This window comes from Megalops cyprinoides, chromosome 3 (assembly GCF_013368585.1).
Source record: "Megalops cyprinoides isolate fMegCyp1 chromosome 3, fMegCyp1.pri, whole genome shotgun sequence".
NCBI classification, from domain to species: Eukaryota; Metazoa; Chordata; class Actinopteri; order Elopiformes; family Megalopidae; genus Megalops; species Megalops cyprinoides.
Window position 1 is genome coordinate 32174745 of NC_050585.1, and position 17809 is coordinate 32192553.

Sequence of the window (17809 nt, forward strand, 5' to 3'; positions counted from 1 at the left end):
TGAATTAGACTAAACGCCGCACAGTTGCCTGCTTTCGCTGGGCGACAACACCAGGGCAGAAGTACACCGTAGAGAAGATAAAGGTAAACTGACAGAGGAGGTATGCTGTTATACTGGGCGACTGCGCTAACAAGATCACAATCACAATCTTACTGGAGGTTCTTTGTGTCATGTGAGCATAGTGTCCTAGTCACTAAGAGAGAGAGAGGAAGGGAGGGAGAGATAATACAAGAGGAAATATGGTACACAGGTAACCTAATCTTGGCTGTGAACAAACTGAAGAATGTAAGCATGGAGGGACTTCTACGCAAAGCATGGAACACTCAGATCAAACTCTGAACTAAAATACGGTTAAAATACTTGATTCATTCATGCACCTAATCGTCCTACATGGCAGTGAAGCACACACTACACATTACATCTGACAATACACTAATCGCAACATTTTAAACGGGCAGTGGATGAAGTGAGCAAGAAAGCTTACTAGACATTTTATGTGAGGACAAAAATCAATATCGGAATCCTGGTTCAGTTTTGGCTCAGAATATTCTAATTTGTAACTGAACCAACTGCTCTATGTGGAAGCAAAGTGTGGGGTCCATTTATAGGATGACATTTTGCCAAACAGGACAAATGCCCAATAAAAATAGAGAACAAAACAAAACAGATCAATGCATGCAGGGCAAACAGCAACCCTACTCATGTCACAACCAGACAAGAAGAAGAACTGAAGCCAAGAGCTGAGCCAAGGGAATAGTCCTCTGAACCATCTGGTGCTGACACTCACAACCTTCTCTGGTAGTAAAACCCCTTTCACACTGGACCCAGTTTCTGCAAAACACCTGCACTTTCCTCTATTCAGTTTGGTGTGAATGGAGCACAAGGGGTCAGTACTGCAATTTCACTCACAAGAATATTTCTTTACTCAATCCTAGCCCAGCCCAGCAGCATTCCACTTTCAGCATGATGTAAATGGAGTGGGAAAAATGTTGGCATGCACATGGCCACATTACCTTTACATTACCCTTTTTTTTAGCTGACAGGAATTTAGGTGACAATTCATAATTTGCCTAAAAGCTTCTAGAAAAGTAATCTAAAGATACATTTGGTAAGCAAAGACCATCAAACAGTACTAGATTACATTAGCAAGAAACAGCTCAATTTATAGGATATAAAAGAAGCAGGAACTAGAGATATGCAAAAATTAAACATTCCATTGAAATAATCTGACATCCACTTAGCGCAATGTCATGCCATTTGCTTGGTATGTGAAAAGAGCCTGCTAGATACAATAGTGATAGAATTTTTCCAGCATTAGTCAGTGATGTGAATTGAGCATCAATGACCAACAACATTGCAATGCTAACATTCTTGCTGTACTCGTGGTCTAAGAGTGTCTTAAATAGGACCCAGACTGTTCTATTTCTACACTTAGCCCAATGATGACACAACAGGAAATAAACGGCACCACTTTTGACACAGGAGTGTACATCATGAACAGACTACCTGACCATTGTATCTGATGAAAGAGACATTAAAGACCTTCATAATGTACAGGTCTGAGTGAACACAGTTGAGACAATACACGAGCCAAGGAGGGCAGGCCTTGATACTTACAGAAGACATGCTGTGCTCACACTGCAGTCAACAAGAGATTGAGACAGAACATTTTATCTCAAAATTTGAAAAAATGAAGAGCAACTTACTACTCAAAAATACAGCTTCAGTCTCACATACATTCCCTCATTCTTTTTAACTGGCATTATTATCGTCTGTGTACATTATTGTACTATTGTTCCATTTAATCACCATGCACATGCTGTGGCAACACCTGTGTTAGTCGAGCCAATTCAGCAAAATGAATCGAACTGAGAGAGGAGGAGAGAGTGGAAAACGACGCGGGCAGAGAGGGAGAGAATGGAGACTCATCCGAGACGGAGGGGGGAGGAGCAGGGTGATTGACAGTAGACGCAGGGAGAAGTGTAAATACTGCAGTGAGAACTCCAGCAGAGGCTTTAAGGAGGCTATGCACCGAGGGGGCTGGCGAGGGTAATTAAAGTGTGTTTACGCTGTCATCCTGGAAAGGAATCGATTGGACGATCAGCAGTGGGACCCACGGCAACACTATAAATTCCCTCCGCCACCACCGCCTCCCCTCCCCTCCCCTAAATAATCTCTGCACCCCTTCTCTGTTGTTGTAGGGGCAGACAGATATAAGCAAGCCCTGTGGAACAGACTTAATCACCTCACTGGCAGCATGTTAATGGCAACTCCTGTAAATTTCACCAGCACAGCGGCCTGCTTTCTGGCAGACGCTCTGTCCTCCACCAACAGAAGAGGAAGGTGGAGGGCAACAGGGGAAGAAAATAGAAGGAACAAATAGAGAGAGGGGCAAGTGGGGTAAGGAGAAAGAAAAAGAAGGACACAGAGAGATGAAAGGGGAAGAGAGAAATTTGAAAGAATTTGAGAGGCCTGTTAAAGTGGCAGGGTGAGGCTGTGTCACACCCCAGTGGTAAAAAGGGGTGGGCCATTTCCCTCCTCGGAGACGAGATTCCCCACAAGTCTTTTCAGTAACCTTCAATTACCAGCAGCCGACCTGACTGCCCAAACGACTGCTTGCAGCACATACTTCATAAGACAAACGGTCTGGCAACTCCCTTTTAATCCACAGGGTGCCCGAACTGCAGACCGCTACCCGGTAAAAGAAAAGCTGAGGCCCTACCTTGGAGGAGACAATCCTATTGTCGCAGAATTTAGGCTGGATGAAGGCGTCTGTGGCCGGACAGGTCTGGTGTCCCACGTGGATCGTCCTGCTGTCCACCCTCTTCTCATCTCCCGCAAACTGCAGAGAGCATCACACGGGCACCGCAGTCACTTTTTCCATTACTAAGAGGGCCGGCTTACAAAAGTGAGCAGACAGGGAGACGACTGTTTGCAAACATTCACAACAAAGCATTTAACAATCATGTAATCTGTAATGCGTAGCTACAACCTTTTATTTTTTTGACCCTTGAGATGAGAGATGTGACTTGCGTATCCATTGAGCATGGCCACACAACGCGTTATCAGTGCTGAACCAACTGGTACGGCACTTCTGAACCGGCTTCGCCATTGGCCAAAGCGGCACCGTACAATGGGAGGGAGTGAAAGTACTGTGGCGGATTTATAAACCAAAGAGGCTAAAGCATGATTAAGGTCGCAAGGGCCTGAGCTGGCAAAAAAAAAGAGAAAAAACAAACAAACACACACATGCACTGTGTCTAACATTATTTCTCAGCAGAATGTGCTGCTTTGTACTGGGGAGATCAGCTGTTATGGTGATGGGAAATCTTGCTTGGGGATCACAGAGGCAGAGAGGACTCCCAAGTCCAGCAGTCTCCAGTTCTCTTCTTGGCCTGGGAGCACTCCAGCTCTGAGCTCTGTGCCAGGTGGCCACCCTCATCTCCAACAACACAAGTTCTTTCACCCCGGGAAATACTTCGGAGATCACAGCAAACACTTCTCTTCTGTTTATTTTCTTTTGTTTTTTTAAGAAATGAGATTTGCATTTATCAGACAAATAAACAACTTCTCAGGGTATAACACCACACGAGTGGGCCAAACTCCCCTGTGGTCTCCCAAGCACCTGAAGTAAAATGCACAGCCAAGTTTGGTGTCAGACACCGTAGAGCTCATTGGGCTATCTCAGGCTGGTGGGGGGTGGGGCCGTCGGCACAACTATGCTGCATCACCTCGAAACAAGACTCCATCTCGCAGCAGCTTCGCACTACAGACTACTGAGGATGAATGGAACAAATATCAAATTAATGAAGGTAAAGGTGTTTCACATACCAGCTTCAGGTCCTTGAGGCCTTGTCACTCATGACTGTAAGTAAGTGTTGGACAAAGTCTAAACTTTGACAAAGCTGTTGCAGGCTTTAAAAAAAAACAATCCATCTGCTAGCTTTTTTCTGTCAAACCAGTCGAGTTTTGGCAGCATGTTGCAATATTTGCTGCAGCAAAGAAAAACACTGAATGAATTTAGCCTGTAACCCCCTCCACTTTTTCATCTGTTCCTGGGAGTCATTAACCATGAGAGAGACTGCCTCAAGGTTACAGACCCCCGTGAGTAAACACAGACGGGCTCAAATATAAATCGCAGTTACCATGCAACAAAGGGGCTGCACTCATGTACTGCAGCCCCACAGCATTTTAAAACACACTCAGCAAATAAATTGAGATTTACGAGGAACCCAAATCACCCAAAAAGGAGCTCTGCAGCAAAAGCGACGGAGGTCGACTGACAAAAACCAGAGAAGTGAGAAGTCCAACAGTGCTGATGAGCCATTGATTTTACAGTAAATTCAGTATTTGATAATTTGTGGGTCTGACCACGGGGTACAGTTTTTTGAGTTCACTGTATATATATCCACAAGCTAGCTACAGCTGAGCTGGCTTGGAATACAAATTGAACATGAATTGAAGCATCTTCACACAAAGTCAAATGTCACTCAGTTTACACACTGTAAAATGTAGAACTGAATATATCTAAATAAAGACCATTAAACTTATTCTTATTCTTAATTGTCTATGACTAAAATCACTACCCACAGCGATCAAAAAGGTCAATGAGATTAACGCAGCATACTCAATTGAGTTCAGATTCAATTGCTTGGAAAAAATCAACACATATAAAGTGAATGTCCTTAAAACATTACAATACCAAATTAGGCTTCAGCAAGATTATGTTTACATAATAAAATGGATCTTGGGAAGTAACTTGGCAGTGAAAAAAAAACCCAAACAAAAAAAAATCAATCATGCTGAAACACCACCATAAAACTGATGGCAATTGGCACTGGTAAGAATTTAAAATACTGAAAGCCACTCTTTAAAAATACATGATTTTTTTCTGTTTTCAGTGAGTAAAACAGCAAGTTAAAATGTATTTAATTTAATCCTAAAGCAGATTCTAGCCAACTATGGCTTGTTTATATATATATAATATAGATGTATATTTAAACAACACTGGCAGCTTATAGGGGGTAGACAAAATAATGGAAACAGCACATGAAAAACCCATATTTTGAAGTAACTAAATCAGAATTTAAAATGTCTACACGTCTCATTTTACTGTAAATACTAATTACTAATATATTCCTGCTAGAAAAGACATTTAAAAATCAGTACTTTGATATGTGAGTTTTTAAAGCAGCCTGAAAAAGTTTGAAAGTTGAAATAGTTGGTGTATGAACTGCAGGTACAAGTCACAGAAACTGCAAAATTCTTCTAATGTGTCAAGGGGAACAGTGACAGCATACAGCAAACAAGGAAAAGCTGCATAAAGAAAGAGGAACAGTGGTTGCAAGTCAAAGCTCACTGACAGGGACAGAGGGACACAACGGGATTGCTGCTAAAACCATAAAACAACCTCAAAAATTATTTCAGAACTGTGTGTACAGCTCTGTGAACCAGTCTCAACAAAACCTGTACATCGTGAGCTTCACAAAGCTGATAATTATGGTAGGGCTGCTATTTGGAAACCGCTTGTAACCAAGGCCAATGTGTAAAAATGCATAACCTGGTGTAACAAAAACCGTGGACTTCTGAGAAGTGAAAGAAAGCAATACGGTCTGATCTTTTACTCTTTTTCCTACATTTGGACGAGTTTACGTTTGGAGAACTCCAAAGGAAGCCTTCAGCCCACACTGCCTGTTCACTAGCATTGAACTTGGTGATGGACATCAGATATTATAAACAGCCATTGGAATCACTGGGTTCAAATATTACTCTGCATGGGAGAATTATAGCCAAGGAATATGATTCCACTTTAGGTGACCAAGTGCACCCTATGGTGCCAACACTGTTTCCCCATATACACTGCTAAATGGATTCAAGAGTGGTTTTAGCCTTTAACCACACCTGTTTAAAGCCACATACCTTCCACGGCCTCCCCAATCACTAGATCTAAATAAAAACTTTAGAGAGTCAGAGTCAGAGCCAGAGAGGTTTTATTGTCAGCCCATCCATATGCAGTATACAGCAGGGTTGAAATAACATTTCCCTGGGACCCATGGTGCTACGTTCAATCAACTGAATAAATACACAAGGGTAGTTATGAAAAATAAAAGCAATAAATGCTTACAAAAAAGTACCATGTGGCACCGCCATCTCATCAGACCAAAAACATTCTGGGACATTCTGGAACACAGAACAGATTTACACCTCTTTCATCCCTCAAAGAGCTTTCCTTCTTGAAGAATGGTCCACTAGAAACAGTTTAGAACTTGTATAACAGCATTCCAAGAAGAATCAAAGCTGTCCTGAAGGCAAAGGGTGGCCCAGCTATGTATTAGTTAATAAATATTCATATACTGCTTGGTGTTTCTATTATTTTGTCCACCCCCTATAAACGTGAACAAAAATAATTTATTGTAAAGCAGATTACTTTCAGAATGAAACCCATGACCAATGAATGCAACATGGCACCACAAGCTACCGCAACCAGACTGTTTCCACTGAAATTTAGTGCTTACGTCTGAAGTCCTTTACACAGTTTTTCTGGTTTACTTTTTTATTTTGAACATTTTTGTGTTACTGGGTGGTGTCCTGATGCTTCACCCTACAGACTAACAGACAACCAAGATACAACAATTCATCTTTTTAAAAACCTTCCAAGTGTGGAGTATCTTGAATTAAAGTGTTGTGTAACTGATTATTTGTGGAGTAAGATGCTTCCTTATGTTGTACAAACATGAACATAGAAACTGCAACAAATGGCAAAAAAGTCTCTCTGATGGAGATGGATATAACCAATGGGCAACTAAAACTGCCTGAGGCTGGCTTCCCTGTGCAACAAAATGCACACTGATGAAAGCCTCTTTATAGCTATCTGTTTTTCATTTCATTATATTGTCATTTAGCACATGCTCTTATCCAGAGGGGCTTACATAGGTTACAATTTTATCCATTCATACAGTTGGACATTTACTGAGGCAACTGTGGGTTAAGTAAACTTTCCCAAGAGTACAACAGCAGTGCCCCAGCAGGGAATCGATCCAGCAACCTTCTGGTTAGAAGCCCCACTCCATACTACTACGGTACACTTCTGCCTTTCATCTCATTCTCTACTGCTCTTCTGTTTCCCCAATTTGGAAGGAGTCTCTTGGTTGCTCCATGTGGGCTGGCCTGCCTACACCTGCACTCTCAAAATACTGTCCCTGTACAACTATGGAGTGAAAAATGTAACAAAGTTGCTTATAGAGCAACTTTTTTCTGCCTGCCTCTGAGTTTATTTCTGTGTCTTATTTTGGAGTAACAGCGCAATGTTATTGCTGGAATTTGCAGCAGAAAATTGGTAGCGCTCTCTTGCAATAAGTCTTAACTTGATTACAGGCCTGTGTGTTATGGGTAAGGTTTAAAAGCAATCGTCTCTCTAATGAATTATTCTTCATTTTACCATTGAAAAAGGGAAACAGGAAATAGGAAAATCAATGTTTTTCTTATTCCCCCCATAATTAAATGATTCCTAAGATCCTTGGTGATGAGTGATGGGTGTTGGCCGTGGTGCCTACAGACAATTAAAGGAAAAGTATTACTATGGTCAGATCCACAACCACCGAAGTTCTCTCAATATAAGGTCTATTAACTGTGCACACAGTGACTCCACTCATATCAGCCATGTCACTTGTATTCATTCATATCATGCCACTGATCACCATCCCTGATCGGGCCTCTGTAAGCAGGAGAACACTATGAACGAAGGGCAGGACAGATGAGCTGTAAATATTTACATGTAAACCGGAACCATTGTGGAACCACAAACACTATCACAGGAAAGAACATCTCAAAGGTCAGGGCTTCCTCAGGCCCTGTTCCTGCATGTCATGTGATGGTGTCAGAGTCACTCGAGCTATTTCATCAGTTCCAGTGTGTGAAAGGTTTTACTGCATAGTCTGCATCTGGTTCGCTTATAACCCCACTGACTTCACTCTCTGCTGTTATGTGCACACTTCCTAAAAGAACATACTGTCACAAAGCACTGAGCACAAGCAGTTCTCAGAAGTCTGAAACGGTTCACATTTCCTCCACCTGCTAACGCTTCCGATTCCATCCTGTATGAAACTGGATTCGTCAGGTTTTCTCAATCTCACATCATGCTTAGTTAGTAAGAGAAAAACATACACCTGCTTTAAGGATTTTAGCGTTTCACTGGAGGAGGATGAACGCATCAGTGACTGTGACAGGAGTGAACCTATATTCACTCTAAGGTGTGATGGCATAAATAAAACATTCCCCTCACAAACTCCCCGACACCCTTATGAAGTGAATGGTCTTACAACATAATTCATGGAAATTCCAATTTTCTTTGCACCTTCCCTCTCTCTGAGCAGATCTAACCAGCAGAGGCCTTGTGCCATAATGCCTCCCTCTACACCCCCCTGCTCCTCTCAACTCCCCCTTAGCTCTGTGACCTCTGACACACCAGGACACCCATCTAAGACTAGAGGCTGGCCAGGCTTCACGAATGTAAAAACACATTCTTTACGAAAAGTATTCACGTCCGACCTTCACCGCTAACAGCTACCAGATTCTCTTGGCAGTGGTAAAAGACAACCCCACACTGCTGAAGTTAAAGAATGCCTCCCCCTGACTAGAGCTACTCCTTACAAGGGAAGAAGAGACGCAAGCCTTCTAGTCAAAGAGGACTGGCTGATATCAGGCCGGGTCTTATACGGCCAATCAGCTCCTGGACCAACCAAAATTAACATCAGAAACAACCATGGGCACTGAATACTACAATGAAGATCACCAAGCTCAGACATACTTGAACATGTAGCTGAGGGGGGCTAGCCAATAGCATTTGCTCCATGTTGTTGTGAAAATGCAGTGTTAGTATTAAGGATGCAGGGCCTGGGGCAAGCATTGGCACAGGCAAAGATCTATTAGACAAACAAGCACAAAGCTTAACAATATAGAAAATTATTGTCTAAAGCTTAGAGATTACTTTTTTCTTTACAGTATGGTAAGCATTGTGAACCACAGTACATACCTACCAGATGGTGTTAGGGCTTTACCACAGTTTGTTAGGGTTTACACTTTAAACAGGGCTTAAAGTGGCGATACACCAAAGCAACAAGATTTTAAAGTCAATTTGCATTTAAAGAAATTTAGTTCAGGGTTAGTCTTTTCCTTGCAAATTTTCTATGCAAACAGTGAATTTTTTTCAGAAACACCTGAGGCTGGCAATACTTCCCCTTCCTGTGAATGCTTTGTTCAGCTAGAATATTCACTGCCATCCTAAAAGGGGGAAAATGCATGTTCCTTTTGCGATTTCAATGAAAGGACCATAAAAAACAGCACCGACTTCCCTTGCGCTGACACGCAAAAAGACAACTGATCAAATGGATCAAAGACTGAAATCAGCTGATGTGGCAGTCCTTTTACTGTCATCAGTTCCACTATACAGAGTTCTTCACCTTTACATTATTACGGCCCAATAATCCCCAGCTGCAGTAACATACACCCATAATAAGGGCTCAGAAAGCAATGCAAATGTGGGAAAACAATGACACGCTGTTGCTTAATGCATTCGCATTTACAGACACAGCATTCAGAGAACAAAGGAAGTAAACGATGACATTGCGAGCCATTACTAAACCCGCTCTGTGCACTAAGCACTGCACTTACACTGTGTTAGCCTGCGGACAGTTGTTTGGATAAGTGCCATTCACGTGCATGACATGGTACACGATAGCAACACTTAATTCAGAGACACATGACTGTCATCACAGGGGTGGAAAAGGAAGTCCACGGATGAGAACGTTCCCCACGTGCTCTATGCTGTGAGCACAAACAGCCTTTTTTTGGTGGAGTCTGAAAGCTGAGCAGCCTGAGCCCCTGCCTAGAAATCAGCTGGGCGTGACATCTCCACCACACCAACATATGGAGGGAAAAAATACAGTCTCAGCCCATTATAGTTAACAGTGTCCTCTACACCACCACTGCTGTCACCATGTAACTGGCTTCTTTCTTTCTCATCGCTCAGCTTGGTTTGACATCAGTCACTTTCACCTTATCTGTCAGCAGCCTTGCAGACCCATCCCAAGCCATCAACAAGTCTTGCAAACTGAGCAATTCTGATGTGGGAACAGCATACAACAATGATTATGAATGAATATGCTAGCTGAATACTTAGCCATCTAATTACTTAGATAGTTGAATACCTCGGTTTGGGAGACACGAAGGGCAGCCTGCTTGCCTGAACCCCACAGCAGCTTGTCCCTGCTCTCCCTTTAACCTATTACAACCATTAACAAGCAAAAGGCTTTGGAGGTGAAATGCCACTGGACTTCCTGGAGGCAGCCCTCATGAACCAGAGTGGCCCAGTAATTCCAATCGAAAAAGAGAAGTCGAAAGAGCAGAACCCAACCTCAAGCCCCATGCATAATTCAAAAACGCGCACTGAGGGGTTTTGGCCTAATAAAGCCATCTGCAGCCGCACTTCAGGGAACAGTCTTGTCCTGGATGTGTGTGGGACGTTCATGCTGCACTCTGACTCAGTAGCAGCACCGGCAGCAGCGATGGGTGAGAGGCTCGGCCGTCCCAGCTCTCCACACTGCGGCGCCCACCTCTGCACTCTTTACAGCACGTGGCAATTACAGCTTCCCTCCCTCTGAGGGACTTCATTTTCTCAGCCACACGCAATCCCTGTCTCCTCTCTCCACCCAGTCTTTGGCGGTGTCCCGTAATCACTGACTTCCCATGCAGACACTTTTTTTAAACAAAAAAAAAAAGCAAGGTTTATGTCAGCCCTTCCGTGACCCAATGCCCTGCGTAGGGCCCTCCTCTTCAATCAACTTCCGTTCTCTCAGCACTGGACAACGGATATATGAATAGTAGCAGTAGCAGCCTGAACTAAAGGCTTTCTCTCCAGTGCTGCTGTTATGTGGAGCTTCGCTATTGTTTCAGCTGCAGCAGACCCAAATTTGGCCTATATTTATATTTGTACCTTCTCCTTCAGGACAGACAGGGCACTATGGGGAAAGTACTAGTATGCTCTATACAGGAAGCAACCTCTTTCACACTGTAGCGAAACAAAACAAAGAACACTGCTATTTTCTGACTGGCATTGTTACAGCTAAACATGGTGACACAAAATTCACCACCCCCGCCCGTTTCTTCAACAGCTAGTCTTTGAATAGCTTCTTGTCCAACAAAGTATTCATGAATTCAGTTTAATATGAACAACTGAGAAACACACAGGAGCAATTCAGCTCCACCAAACTCAAACCCCATGAGAAGTGATTGTGATTCCTGTGTTCAAACTGTCAAAGAAGTACATGAAAATGGTCAGCACCTGAGGGTAAGCAGAAGGGAGAATTCTTATAAATGGCTGGACTTGTTTGACCAGAATGTCCACAACACTTTTGCTTGCTCCCTCACTGTTCTGCAATCCTTTTAAATAGCCTGATTGTCTGCTAGACACTCTCTTTACAGATAAAGCATTATGGGAGGTGCGGAGGTAATGTTCTAAGCAGCAGCTGTGAAAGGAAAAAAAAACATGGCTACTATGGAAAAAAATCCCCAGTCTCCAAGTGCATGGAAAAGAAAGGTGCGAGAGTAGATCCACGGCTTATTCAGTAAAGCTTCGAAAAAAGAATGCGTGCGTCACATGCGGTGACGTGTCCGCCCAGGAGATGGAGTGCTCCAGATCCTCTGCACGCGTGTCGATGACTAAACTAATCCTCCTGACTGCGCCCGGGCTTTCATCATATCGCCCTGGCAGAGAAAAAGCTCCCCGAGATAGCGGGAGATATTTGCATCTCGCCGCTGACGGGTTTAAACTCTGCATCGCAGCTACACCGCTTCCACGGTCATTATCTGTTATAATGCGCCAAGCCATGCTGCCTGTAACTGCTGCTGCTACTCAATTCATTATCCTAAGCTGCATTTGAATGGAATAAAGAAGGCTGGATGTTTGTCTCGGAAGCCGAATAAATCCAGCTCATTCCCCTCTCTCTTCCTCTCGCTCTCTCTCTCTCTCCTACTGCATGTATCGGTGTAGTACTCCTGCACGTTCCTTTGCAGTTGTTCGTGACCAGAGTGTCTCATTATCCCAGTGGCTGTGGGGCGCTAGGAGCCTGTGTGCAACCGTGGTGGGTTCGGTGTGCGTGCATCTGCAGACATCTCGGGGGATGCCTGCATGGTGCCAGCGGGTTCTCCCTCTGGTGTCACTTGGGAGGGGGGCAATGGGGGACAATGACGCGGGAGGCTGGGATTCCGGAACATCCCAACATAGATCAACATGCCTGGACCTTCCACAGCACACAAACACATGAGCGCGCGCGCGCACACGCACGCACACACACACACACACACACACACACACACACACGCGTGTGCCTTTCCACATTCAGCGCAAATTTCCTTGCGAGCCCTGTTTGAGGAGTATGGGGTGGGGAATCTCAGGGATGCACTTTCATAAATGTATGGATGAAGGTGATGCATTTTTAATGCCGTGGTACCAGCGATGAGACAAGGGCAGGACGTTGCGAGCATTGTGAGGAGAATTGAAAAGAAATGAGGCAAGTAAATAATTAAGGAGTACAAACTGGGAAGCCAGGCACTGCAAAAGAGATGGAAAATCACTGCAGATGCTACGGTTGCAGAAAGCAAATGGGTACATCCCCAAAACCCACTAACCGCCCCCCTCCGTCTATTTTTGTCACTGTCTGCATTTCAAAGCCCGCCTGTTATCAGGGAACATTATCCAGGCAGAGGGTGAGACACAGTGGCAATGTTTCCACCGCTAAGGTCTCGGGCCCAGCCAGATCATCGTTCTTCGCTCCAGCCACTCGAATCTTCCTCTTCATTCCCACCTGATGTATTCATCTCCCCCATGTCTGGGTCCAGTAGCTGGGGGCTTAGTTATCGACAGGGGAGGGGAGTAACGGACCAGCCAGGAGAGAAGTCGGAGTTAGCACTTCTGTCCTCCTGCCAGTTCACAGACAAGACGAATGGTGGCAAAAACGAGGCTTGGCTCTGATCGATACCCGGCTCTCTGGATGGACTGGTCCACATAAATCACGTGCAGACACAGGGCTCATGGGTAATGGGGCCTCTTTGCTGCACTTTTACCCCCAGCATTTACCCAAACCTCTCCAAGGGGAGTCGGCAGCCGCTGCGGCTGTCATTGCTGCGGCTTTCCACAACAGGTGGTCTGCACTGCAAGCGGTTATTATTAAGCATTAAGTAATTATTCCTTTAAGGACTCTTCAGCATACCATTACTGTCCTGAGACAAATGACTGCAGGTGTTGAGTGTAGTTACGACTGCCGAAAGACACCGACCGGTGTGTGCTGTTCACTTCAGAGGGAAAGCAGGGTCTGCTTTGGTGAGTGCATCTCATGGAGATGGGTGAGAGATGCGGGCTCCATCGCTGTGGTAACTGCCTATGTGAAGTAGCTCTCAGGAAGTTTATTTATTGGCTGCCTAAAAGTAGCTCATGTAGTACTGCAGGCTACAGGGGGAGGGGCTTGCTTAACTGCCCTTCTGCCCCGAACCACTACCACCTTCCTAAAAAAGCAAGATCTCTTATTCCTTATGGGCTTGCAGTCTAGGAGGAGATTACAGTGCACCCCTATGCCTTGGAAACAGAGAGGTGTGTAAATCATTGTGCAAATGATTGCAATGAATATCTATAGAGGCAACTACTAAGCAACAAAGGAGTGTTTACTTTCAACATGACCATGCAGAAAACATAAATCATTCATCATGGCCAGCTAGGCACAAACATCAGTAACAGGAAGCAGAGAAATGAATCTATTCCTTGTAAAACCAAACTGAAATGAAACTGCAGGAAGTTCAGATAGGGCACATGCACATACAATGAACACAGCAGGGGAAACCCCAGTGTGCCTCAGATGTGTACCACTGGCTCAAAGGCAGAGAAACAACAGGTTTGCCTTGCCCAGGAGCTCCTCCATGTAAGTCTACTTTACATGCCTGCCTGCACAGCCAATGTATTACATAGCATCCCTGCCAGCAAAGCTCTGCTTATTAGCAGCTCAGTCACAGCACAGGGATGTGAAAACTGAACACCGGGTCACTGAACCAGTGGGCTGCACTGCATAGACAGACTGCAGCAAAACTTAAAAATAAAAATAATAAAGCCTGAAACAGGGTATGGTGAGGAAGTACATAATCTGCCCAGAAAGATCCAGAATAAGTGGGGCCTCCCACTCTCCAACGCACTGTTTATTATACTGGCCAAATGTCATGTTGTGTAGTACTTCAGAGCTATCTTTTATGCTATTGTTTTCAAATGAAGCAATAAATACATACAGCCACCCACCCACACACCAGTTGCACTTCAATATTTGAAAGTTACTATTAAAAAAACCACACACACACACACACACACACACACATGAGAAATGTATAATTTAATAACTATGATTTCAGTTTTCAGAAAAACAAATGAATAGTGAAATAGTCTAAGTGACCCAAGGGCTTAATTGCTCTTTAAAGAATGAAATCATCCCCAGGCACAGCGCTGGAGAGAAAGAGAAAGAGGCAAAGAAAGAAAGAGAGAATACCCATCACATCACTTCACAATGGTAAGTACAGTACAGTAAACTACCTTTACTCTCCCCTGCTTTATCAATAAATATTAGTCCTGGCTTCTGTTGTCCATTCAACAGTGTACACACTGTAAACAACCACCAAACTGCTAAATGCATATTACTGTGTATCACTGGCAATACCTTGGCAGAGGCAATGCAGCATATAGTAGACACCCTCAGTACATTAAGATACTATCCTAAAGGTTGGACTGGTGCTTTTAGACAGACAAGCACTGGGAAAACCTAAAAAGAAAACAAATACTAAAAACAGCAGGAATGGATTAACTTTTCCCTCCATGCATCCCATTCCCATGTGTATAAAGGATACTATCCCATTTTTACCTGGCCACATTCAAATATATATTCTCCAGACTATTCTCACAAAGCCCAGAAGTGCACTGCTAAAGCTAGGACCAATTACAAGGGACTATTTAAGGATGCAAGTCATCATAATTGTGTGGGTGTGTGGCTGCTGCACATACAACTAGATCTTGGAAATCAGTACAAAAACATGCTTTCCAAATTGCTTTACACCAAAGAAACTGGGATGAGTCTCAATCCTGTGGGTCAGCATGACTTCAATACTGCTTCCAAAGCTTCTTTTCTTTTGTCATTCAAGTCACTGAGAATTTGGTGGCAGGAACACACCAGAGAGCTGTAGTCTGACAGATGACTTGTATTGTGGGTCCTTTCCATGGCATAAGTACATTTGCAGCTGGCAGGGGCGATGAAGGTTGAGAGAGTGGTGGGCATTTGGATGTAATCTAATCTAATCATTTGGTGTAAGAAAACAACATGCAGTACAGCAATAACGGTGCTGCTGGGAAACACTAATGTTATTTATGACTTATGAACATTTATAGGAACGTTATGCCCTGGATGTCTGGGGAAATGCTGACCTGGCATTATAAAACGTTGAATGTAATCGTGCCGCATAATTATTATATTGCTTTACCGCTTCCTATGGCGGTATCTATATTGCTCACGTTGAAAATCCATAAGGATTCAACTGCCTCATCGCCTTTAATTAAGAGTCAGGCTTTGGATGGTGGAAAGGTAACGAGGCAGCACAATGCTTCCGCAAAACGAGAAAACGCGAGGCAGTCCTGCCATTTCAGATGGGACTGACTCCAATACCATCCTTTCAAAGCAACCATCAATTAGAAGTAATTTAGAGACCATAAATGCTGTAATGAGCACAATGGGAATGACGGCACACTTGTACAAAAATTACAGCGCTAACCGTACAATTAGAGTGATAGGCTACACTACACAATGTATAACACCAACCAGAACAAACATACATCAAACATATGTAATTTCAGAAAATAAAATTGTCCCCACGAACACAGTACAGTAGTTACTTCTAAAATGGCAAGTTTTCATTCTATGTGTCCAGTTTGAAAGTTTGACTTTATTTTTTTCCAGTACGTTTATTTCTCTTATTTTGTAATCGAAGCTATAGTTAAAACGTCGGTTGGCTATCCAAACGATCATTTCTTACCACCAAACAAAAGAATGAATGCAACTTAACTACCAGTCGCTTTCCGTTCTGACTGCACTTGAACCAGAGCGTAGAATATGCTGTATAAAACATTCAAAAGTGTTCAACAAATTTCTCATTAATTAAATTTCGCGAGTTGGCTGTGGCGTAGAGTTTGAGTCAGCCTTATAGGTCGAGCTAAAACATAGTTACTGTAAGATCTGGAGACACCGCTGTGATCTATGACATGAGCTATTCTGGCCGCATGCCTCGGAATGTTTCCGGATTACCGATTTCTACTAATAAGGCTTTTTAAGAATTACAACAAACACAGTCAAAATGAGATTGCAACAGCGTTCACACACATTTCTAAGTATCTTTTCATCTCCCCTACTCAACGCTTATTTGCAAAGGATGTGTATGTTTTGCTTGTCTATGCAAATTAATAAAGTGGCATAATGAGCAATAAAACGAAATAACGTTCTTATGCAACTATCAATAACAGGATGCTAGACAATTACTTTAATTTTGGACTCAAGTAAAACAAGGGGCACCAATGCTTAATTAGCCCAAATAAACCAGTTTGCAACAACCTAAGGACCAGTGAAATGCACTTCATGACTAATATGCACCTCTAACAAACCACGCAAGTGCAAACTGGGACGGGAATTTCACACATTAAAATAACCCGATGGCCAGTCAATTGAAATTCCCAGCCCGTGTCGGTTATGCAAAAACCACGAGAAAGTTTGCCAGTAAACTAAACACAGTTAGGTACATTGTCTGGGTTAAAAACTACTTGGAACCGCGATACAATAACTAGTCATAAGACTGTTAGTGATGAGCTATATGTCGACATCAGCAGTCGGATTGTCAAAGCAAAGCAACAATTGATTGATATCCAGCTGTAAATATTAAGACATTATATCATAAGATGCTGATATCTCTTAAGTATTACGCAATACGGCTACCTAACGCTACGTATTGACGGCTAACGCATTACATACCAAACGGTTGAGCCTCCTTCGCAACATATTGCAGTTTTCTGTCCCTCTTCTTCCTTTGGTAGCTGTAAAGACACTCGAATTGCGGTTCCTTCTTTTTCTGATGCCGAGGGCTCTCCTTATGTATACATGAAGGTACTTTGTAGTCTTTCTTTTATCCAAATATCGGAAATACCGCTGCGGTGCTACATTGTTTCCATCTCGTTTGAATTCTGTCCTCCAACATCTTAATATTTTCCGCGTTGCGGTGTACAGTACGGAGGCTAGCTTTGGTTCTCTATACACGCGTCTCTTGCGTCTAGTGCCATCCTACTCTGCCCTGTTGCTGTGATATCAATTTAAAGCCTTTTACTGCGCAGCACTCTTACAGGTATAACGATCATGATAAACAAACAAAAACAAACTTATATTTTAAGCCTGGTACGTTCCCCCATCACCATCCTTCCAACCCTCTTGCTCTGTCAAATAATTTTACTCGAACCTCCCTCCCTCCCTCCCCGCGGTTACAAGTACTTCCACTTTCCCAAGCCCCACCTCTAGAAGATGCGGTCTCGACTCAAGGGTTACATGGGAAGTGTAGTTATAGATTGTTGCAGTGTTCATGGGAAGTATTCACAAATACAATTCAACGTACAGGTGCTCAATACAATGTCAGTATTTTTTTTCACGTTTATGGTCTTCCACTGCTCAGTTAGTATTACTTTGCACTTATTAGA

General features: G+C 43.3%; 1 protein-coding gene across 1 annotated transcript in view; it reads right to left on the bottom strand.

Moving 5' to 3' along the window:
- The window catches only part of LOC118774244 (phospholipid-transporting ATPase 11C-like), a 40146-nt gene extending 22587 nt beyond the window's left edge, over positions 1-17559 (bottom strand). The window contains exons 1-2 of the mRNA XM_036523439.1: positions 17097-17559; positions 2723-2842 (exon numbers count right to left, since the gene is read on the bottom strand). Coding sequence (XP_036379332.1) covers positions 2723-2842; positions 17097-17123 — 147 coding nt within the window. The 5' untranslated portion in view covers positions 17124-17559. The remainder of the gene's footprint in view (positions 1-2722; positions 2843-17096) is intronic.
- Positions 17560-17809: the final 250 nt, after the last annotated feature.